The 8,993-nt window shown below is 46.4% G+C and overlaps 1 protein-coding gene across 3 annotated transcripts in view; it reads right to left on the bottom strand.

The window, feature by feature from the left end:
- The window catches only part of LRWD1 (leucine rich repeats and WD repeat domain containing 1), a 41,291-nt gene that overhangs the window by 13,772 nt on the left and 18,526 nt on the right, over positions 1-8,993 (bottom strand). For all 3 annotated transcript variants that reach the window (XM_019511469.1, XM_019511468.1, XM_019511470.1), the window contains exons 11-13: positions 2,569-2,641; positions 2,340-2,480; positions 1,200-1,297 (exon numbers count right to left, since the gene is read on the bottom strand). In XM_019511469.1, the coding sequence (XP_019367014.1) occupies positions 1,200-1,297; positions 2,340-2,480; positions 2,569-2,641 (312 nt within the window). The remainder of the gene's footprint in view (positions 1-1,199; positions 1,298-2,339; positions 2,481-2,568; positions 2,642-8,993) is intronic.

The raw sequence follows: 8,993 nt of genomic DNA, 5'->3' as shown, positions 1-8,993 counted from the left end.
AAAAACCAAGTCAAACATTTCAGGGTGCAAATGAAACCACTTCCTAGTTCAGGTCAAGACACAGCAGCTCCTTGGTGAAAGGGCTTCTGGTTTGTGAGCCTGATGACTATTCCTTAGCTTGCTGTGATATTAAGTCTTGCCTCAACCAAATTCTAATATTGTAAAAGCCTAAGTCTGTCCGCCTGTAATGCTTTATTTGCGCTCTGATTGGCTGACAGAAACAGCCAATCAGAGTGCTCCAAATGTGGGGAAGCACCACCATGATTCTGAAGCCGCACCAAGGAGCTCACCTTGGCTCCCCCACCCCGCTCCCTGCAAGAGGCAGAACAGTGGCAGCATGGGGCATTAGGGGGTGGCACTCCATCCCCCTTCCCCACCCCTGTCATTCTCGACGAGCAATAGGCTAGTATATAATAAAACCTTATGAAGCCACTTGTTTTTACATGAGAGGTGGTTCTTGGTCCTGCACAGCTGCAGTGGACCAGCAAGAATCAACAAAAGTCTTAAAGAACAAGTACTGCAAAAATAACTCAAGTGATCCAAATGAGCTCCATGCTCTTTCCAGTTCATCTAAAGAACTTTCATCTAAAGAGCTCTTTCCAGTTCATCTAAAGTGTACCAGTGGTTTGGCTGACTGACTTAACATCTTTTTAAAAGGATTCAGTTTGCCCTTATGCCATACACTAAAATCAAATGAACTATTGTTCACAGGCTTTTTGGTGCAGAGGAAAATAATTACTGTATATTTAAGCACCTGCTTCTACTTTAACACTGGTCTAAGGCTGCTGGTCTAAGGCTACTTTAACACTGGTCTAACACTAAGGCTGAGGCCTTAGGTGCCTGTCTCCTTTGAAGTCATGGCTTTTCTTTAAAATCTACATCAGGATTTGTATAATTTATACAGCACCTTCAGTCCTCCACAGAGAAAGCAAACATAGTGGTAGCTGGTGTCTTGGCCCCACCTCAGGTGCACAATAACCCAACTGGCAAAACACAGGGTTTCATCTATATGACATACTGAGCCTGGATTTATATCTAATGAACTGCAGAGAGGAGTTCTGGAGTTCAGTGTTGCTGTAAAACTGCACTAATCACATATTTTATCACTGGTTAACATTCACAAAATCTAGCCCCAAGTAGTTTGCAAGGGATTCTGGCCTCAAGTAAACGAAGCAACAAGTAGTCGAGTTCATGCTCACCTACAACATCCTTGTTCAAAAAAGCCAAGCCATCAACTCTGTGGGAAGTGGTCTCTTCTCCCTCCTCATCAGGAAACTGGAACGTAACTTCAAAAGGCCTTATGAATTGGGAACAGTTAAGTCCTGTGTGAGTACTAAATGAGCAAGTACAATCCTTGGCCATCACAAGGGCACTTCAGCAATGGAAATATAGTGCTGGCTAGACCTTCTGTGATTGGCCAAGATCATTCCCCACTGAACACCTAGCTGCAGTGTGTGCTATCAGGTTTTAAAGGAGCCAAACAGAAGTTTGCTGAAGAACCACTGTCTGTCCTTGGTGCTTATAGATCTACTGCTGTCCAGCATAGTGCAGCTTTATGGTGCTAACAATACTAACTTGTGCTGTCAGTTTAAGAAGGGCAAGTGCCCCTGCTAGCCTGGGAAGTACTGTGCAGAATTTGGTCTAACAGTTCTATGCCAAGCCCCAGGCCAGTTTTGAGCTGTATGTACCATCTTAAACAATCTGAAGACAGGCCCTGTCTCTAATGGGCTCCTACAGATGTGCGGGGAGCCTGCTCCAATCCACTGGAAATCAAGTCTGCTGGAGCACAGAAATTGACACGCTCCAGCAGCCTTCCACGTCACATGTATCAGCATCCCCACACTGAAAAAATGGCAGCGGGGCACTGAAATAAAACATGTTTGATGAGCTTTAGCTCAAAGCGCCCCACCACCTTTTTTTCAGTGCAGGGACACCAAAACACATGACACTCAGGCACTTTTAATTAGTGCAGCTCACTAATTAAAGTGCCCAGGGTCGCATCCTGGAGTACATGTAAAAATGCCCGTGTCCTCATCTCAATCTTGTGTAGCCCTTGGACAGCACAGCACCAGCCCTGCACTAAAAAAGCTCAACTTTGGGGAGCTGTCACCAACCTTAATTTTGCTGCACAACAACCAGGCTGGAGCATGCCTCTGGCCAAATGATCACTTGCCTTTGTGGGCACAAAAAGTGTTCTAAGCATGACAGGAAAACTTATTTGACCCTTATTAGCTGCCTTGTCTTCAAGGTGGTTGACTTCTCTGCCAATTCATGAAAGGCTTTATCTCCCCCTCTTGGTTAGGGCATATAAAAAGAACATCCTGAAGACAGGGTCTTACCTGTTCTTCTGTGGTCTATCCAATCTAATATCCCAGGCAAAGCAACCATCTTCACAACCAGCTAGCAGATACTGATCTGGGCAGGAAGGGACCAGGGCAATCCGTAATGGCACAGAGACAGCTTCCATCACCAACAACTGACTGGCAAATAAAGCAAATGATTACACTCTGCTGGGAAGCAATTCTTCCAGGAGTTCAAACAAAACATGTCTCACGTGCATGGAGTTACCTTGCTTTGAAGTTGTAGTCACAATCTGGAACACCGATATCCCACAGGGCAATTCTTTTGTCATAGGATGCAGCTGTGGGGCACAAAAAATTACCAGCCATTTAGAGCAAGCATTCTGCCCATATTTCTTTTCCCTCCATTTGCAAATTCTCCTTCAGTTATATGATATTTATTTTGTCTTTTGTGAGGCTTTTCTAAGGGCTTCCCTGCTGTGTTACAGGGACTCCTTCATTGCTAAGCTCTAAAAGGAAAATCCCAGCTTGTCTGAATCTATTGTCAGAGAAAACAATAAGCTTGCTCCTTTAGCCAACACCATCAGCTTGCCCCTGCCCAGCTTCTCCCCTCTAAACCTTCCTTCTCCATGAAGTCTCTCTCAGGTTAATAAGAAAATCTGTTCCCATACCCAGTCCTTAGCCTCTGTCGAGACAGCCCATAAAGACAGTGACTGGCTCCAGTTCCAGATGGTGGAGTTTTTTGCCACTTTCTGAATAGAACCTGGCACCACTTCACTCTGAAGAGCTAACTTATTTTAAAAATAATTATGGCTGCTCCCACTCTGGCAAACAAGCATCAATCTATAGTATGAAAGACCTTATCACAGTTTAAGGCTCCCCACTACAAAAAAGATGTGGACAAACTGGAGAGAGTCCAGCTGAGGGCAACAGAAATGGCTAGGTGGTTGGGGAACAGGACTTTGAGGAGAGGCTGAGGGAACTGGGCTTATTTAGTCTGGAGAAGAGAAGCCTGAGAAAGGGTTTAATAGCAGCCTTCAACTCCCTGAAGGGTGGTTTCAACGAGGATGGAGCTGGACTGTTCTCAGTGGTGGCAGATGATAGAACAAACAGCAATGGTCTCAAGTTGCAGTAAGGGAAGTTTAGGTTACTTATTAGGAAAAACTCTCTCACTAGGAGGGTAGTAAAGCAGTGCAACAGGTTACCCAGAGAGGTGGTGGAATTCCCACGCTTGGAGGTTTTTGAGACCTGAGTAGACAAAGTCTTGGTTGGGATGATCTAGCTGGGGATAGTCCTGCTTTGAGCACTGGGTTGGAGTAGATGACTGATAGCTAGAAAATTATATTTAGATATTTGTTTAGAAAATGGCTTTTAGACAGAGTAACTATTCCATTAGAACCACGTTCCAGGGTCTACGGCAAGGGTTAATTGACTTCTAAAGTACAAAGTTTCGTGTTCTCAGCCTTCAAAGGCAGATGTTGTCTGGAGCCAACAGACAAGCAGGCACATACATTCTGGGAAAATGAAAATATACAAATAATAACAAAGATAGGATCCTGCAGCATTAGCATCAGGTCACAGTGCCCAGCTGCAAAACCCCTGGGATTTCCAGTTTTGAGTGGAATAACCAAACTAAGATACTGGCAAATGACCAAATTAAAATGTGTGCGTGTAATGGGTTTATGGAGACAGAATTTTGGCTGACAAATCAAAACATGTAAAGAATGACAGCTACAGGGAAACCAATCACTGATGCCTGGAAATGAAGTCATCAAGGGAAGAATACAAGAGGAGAAGTTTTCAGAACAGCAAGTTGGCGTCAGCCCTTGACCTCCAAGACTGCTGATGTCTAACAATCAAGCAAAGAACCACAAGGTGGTGCTCAAGTACCAGCTGAATGCACTGCTCTCCTTGTGAACCCCCTGGGACTGCAAAATAATTGGTATTGTATTCTTTAATCATTTTGCTTTCTTTGCCTGCATTACTCTTATCTTCTATCACTATGTATCAATAAAATACAGGCTGAAGAGGCCTGAACCTCTTCAGCCTCCACAAGAGGAGGCTGAGAGGTGATCCTGTGACCGCCATCAAGGGGGAGGTAGATCTCACAAACTCATCGGGGGAGGACAGCAAGAAAAAGGGGATACAGTGTTTACCAGGACCCTGTTGGGGTAAGTACAAATAATGGCCACAAATTGGAAGAGAGAAAATTCAGACTGGACATCACGAGAAAATTCTTCACACTGAGGGTTGCCAAAATATGCAATACGCTTCCAAGGGAGGTGGTGCTATCCCTTTCCTTGGAGGTGTTTAAAAAGAGATTGGACAGCTACCTGGCTGGGGTCATCTGACCCCAGCACTCATTCCTGCCCAGGGCAGAGGGTCGGACTCAATGATCTAATAGGTCCCTTCCAACCCCAACATCTATGAAACTATGAAAATGTGCTTATTATCAAACAGACGGAGGTGTGATTGGTCTGAAGGTTGTGTTTGTCCAGAACAAGGTAGGACTGGGTCATAAATCCAGTGCCACCAACTGACAACTCCACCAGGATGCAAGCGTAGTAACCTGACCAAGCAGGGAATTTGTTGATACAGAGTGAACCTCTTTAGAGGTGTTCAGCCAAGACTTGTAGTAGGATGAGGCTGGGCACTACAGGTGAAGACCTGTGTAAGGTGAAACCATATGGTAGTCCCAACTAGGTTGTTAACCTAAGTAACTATGTCTGTGTTGGAGTCTTTTGTGCAGGAAGTTAGTCACAAGTAGTTGTGGTTCCCTGACCAACTTAAAGGTCCAAATGCATGAAGTGACCTGCTGTTGGCTTGCGATAGGCTTGATAGTTTAAAACCCAAGCTTGGTAAGAGTAATCGTAAGGGGGCTGTGCTGCATGGGCTTTTCCTGGTGTGTAGGTCTTTGCATGAAAAGGTGTCCAGGCTGCACGGAGGAAAATTTTAATGCCACATTGAGTAAGGATGTGGAAAGGTGGCAGGTGCAGGCTCAATGCTGGTGATTCAGACTCTGGATAAGTCAAAGGAGGTTCAGGCTGCGATGAGGAAAGTAAATGAGAAGGATCAGGAATGTCACCAGCTAAAGGTGTGGAGGAGGAGAAGGCATGGAACGCCAAGGTGGAGGAATCCAAGGCAGGGTTACGACAGAGTCCTTAAGGAGACTCAGGAGATAGCACTTGAAGTGGCTCACCTTTTCATGTGCTATCAGGAAATAGGGAGACTCAAAAGACAGTTGTTGGGGGCTCAGGGAATTTTGACTGCTGTGAAGACAGAAGGATTCCCTGAAAATGATCCTGAGCTGTCTCCCCTGCCCTATGATCTCCCCTGCTCATGGTATTGGGACAACCTTGATCTACACAGTGATGATCCCATGGGTAAGGGACGTCATGAAGCAGCACGAATCCCATCCACTCCTCCAAAACCTGTAGCACCAGCGGTAATGCCGAGTGCAAATATGTTTTTTGGAGTGTGATAAATGACAAAGACAAACAAAGCAAATTATTATAGAGGATAAGAATAAGGATGATATTGATGGAAAACCAAGCATTGATCAGTTGTTTTGTGCATGCTGGCAGCTCACAGGGAGGAAGCGGCTGAGGATGTGCAAAATCCTTGTCCTAGGGATTCCCAATAGAGATGCCCCATAGCAGCCGTGAAACTGTGGTGCTTATTAAAATAGATCAGTGAGAAAGGCCAGTGGTTATGATCTGGTGGGAAGATGACAACGGGGCTCCAGGGGTTCAGCCAATACTTGTGGATACAGGTGCCTCAGTGTCACTTTTGAGTATCCAATTTGAAATGCCAAAGCCAACTGTTGAACACAGGATGTTGGAAGACTTTAATGGGAAGAAACAGGGACCCTAGGTATTGCTACGCTTCAGTTGTCTATGAGGATGGACTTGCTTAACTGGGTGCTTAGGCAAGTGGAGAGCCCAGACCCTGGGGCAAGAGTAGGCTGCCTGAAGGCAGTTGAGGCTTTGGAAATACCAGGGGACTGGAGTCCTGCTGTGAGGGGTCTGTGAGTCCAGTCAGTCTGGGCATGGAGTGAGTGTGGTAAGATTCAGGCACTGGAAAAGGTAGGAGGAGGGATCCAGCCCCTCAGTGGCAGTACAAGTTCCTGGAGGAAGTGGTCACTCACGATCTGGTTGAGCAAGAAGTGCTGGTCAAAAAGCCAAGCAGAAATAATAGTCCCATCTGGCCAGTACGCAAAAGTGACAGGAAAACTTAAACAGCTGACAGTGGACTATTGGGCTCTCAATAAGGTGACTCTACCTCAAGCACATGTGGGAGCCAGAGATTATAGCACTCATCAGCGAAGGAGCAAAGTGGTTCTTGATACTGGACTTGTCTAATGCATTCTTTGCAATGCCTCCACACCCTTATTGTTGGTGTAAGTTTGCTTTTACTTTTCAAGGCACACAAGACACCTTCACTTGGGTTCCGCAGGGATTTCATAACACCCCTGTCATATGCCACCATTATGTGGTCAAAATATGGACATGATTGACAGATGAGGACCAGGGGCATGTTTTTCCTATGTAGAGGATATTCTGTTGCTTGGTAGAGATGAGCAGGAGTGCTTAAACTGCACTGAGAGACAGGGTTCAAGGTGAACCCCAGCTAGGCACAACTAGTTACAACCTCCTGTAAATACTGGGGATACAGCTAGGGAGAAGAAGGACAGCTCCCCGACTAAGATAGGGTCAAGCTAATTGTACAGTAGCCATGACCTATGGATATTATCACTCTGAGATTTTTTCTAGGCTTGATACTTTTCCAGAAAAGTCATCGAGGATTATGGCTCAAAGATGGAGCCACTGTACTGTCTGTTTCAGAAAGGGGTGCCCTGGAGCTAGGGACCGGAGCAAGACTTGGCAGTAGTGATGCTGAAAGATGCACCAGCCCAAACCCCAGCACTGGTGTACCCTCAATATGGCCATTCATTCGTGCTCTAGTTGGGAATCGACTTCCTGAGGCACAGGAGCAGTCCTGGTGCAAGATCATGGTACAGGTTTGTGACCAGTGGCATATGCCTCTAGGGTCCTCACTTTGGTGGACCAGCAGTTCATCTCCTGTGAGAGAGAGGTGCTCACCCTGGTGTGGGCACTCCAGCATTGGGACTATTTGATTGGATGTCGCCAGCGGTTCTTAAAACTTAACCCATATGCAGGTGAAGTATGTGCTGTCTGGAAAGGCCAATGAGAGACGAGCCTCATGCTCCCAGTTGGTTATGTGGACTTTAGCACTACTGAATCAAAACATGCAGGTGGGAAAAATGCCCAGCTTGTCCCTGTGTCATATACCTTGGACATGGAGCTGAACACCCGTGTCCCTTCCAGAGGATTATAAGCCTGACAAGTTTCCTGCATCATGCCTCCCAAGGAAGTGGATAAGGAGCAACAGCAGGTGTGGGCTATTGATGGGTCAACTTATTATGAAGGAGGGGGAACCACAGACCTGGCTTGCAGTGATACAAGTGCTGCCTGCTGGTCAAGATGAAAAACTAGTCAGGTAACAATAGGGAAGTGTCAGCCACATTCAGTGCAGGCAGCTGAAGTTGCTGTGGTGGCATGGGCCCTGGAGATGTCAGCAACTGAATGCTCAATGATAATTTTATCTGATTCAGATTGGGTTATTACAGCACTGTCAGACTGGTTGCCAATCTAATGAAGATGGTAGATGGTAAGCCTGTGGTGCACACAGAAGTTTTGGGGTACATCTGGAGAATGGCCCAGTAATGGGACACCCCAATAAACGTTGGTCAAAGTGAAAGTATGTGCAAGGGAGGGGCTGTATACGGAGTGGAACCAGATGGCTGATGCAGAAGCAAAGAGAGGCAGCCGAAGGCTAACTGTGGAAGCCAGAGAGCCCAGAAATGGTACGGGCCACCCCTGTAGCCCATATTAACCAGAAGTGCTCCCTGACATAGATTTAGTAAGTCTGCAACAAGCAGATCCCTCTCTTACAGAGCTCATGCAGCAGACAGAACCTGAAGGCTGGAAGGTCTGGAAAAACCCAGATGAGCTGCTCCTGGCTCTGAAGAAAAGGGATGAAGAGGCTCCTGTATGGGTGTTCCCTGCAGGGATCTGGGAGGAGGTGATCCTGGTGGTACACAACCAACGACACCTGGGGATCGACAGAACACTGGAGCAGGTTCAGGCAATGCGCTGGTGGCCCACGATGCAAGACGACGTGGAGCGGTGTGTTAACAACTGCCTTTCCCGCGTTGCTTACAGTCCAGACACCAAGACCATTAAGGGTCCTCTGGGTCATCAGCGGATTGAAAACCGATGCAGCAAAGTGCAGGTAGAGTGCATCAACCTGCCCTGCAGTAAAAGAGGGTTCAAGTAATGTTTAGTGATAGTAGATCACTTCACCAAATGGATTGAGGCCATGGCACCGTGGAGGAATAATGCTCGGACCACCGCACAGGTGCTGGTGGAACACTTTTAGAAGGTTTGGTTTTTCTGGAGATATTGACTCTAATCAGCAGGGATCCAGGTTTTCTATTCACCATGGAAAAACACAGTAAAACATGGATTTTCTCATTTTAAGGAGAAAAAAACCACAAAATTCCTCCTTTAAAGGAGAAAAATGTGGTAAACAGTGGATTTCCCCTTTCAGGCTGGCAGAGTTCCAGCCTGCAAGGGGCTGTGGGGAGTGGGAGGAACACAGTCAGGCATG

Source organism: Gavialis gangeticus, unplaced genomic scaffold (genome assembly GCF_001723915.1).
Source record: "Gavialis gangeticus isolate Ggan-Ray unplaced genomic scaffold, GavGan_comp1, whole genome shotgun sequence".
Lineage (NCBI taxonomy): Eukaryota > Metazoa > Chordata > Crocodylia > Gavialidae > Gavialis > Gavialis gangeticus.
Note: the sequence above shows the minus strand (reverse complement) of the source record. Positions and strands in the feature narration are given on the sequence as shown.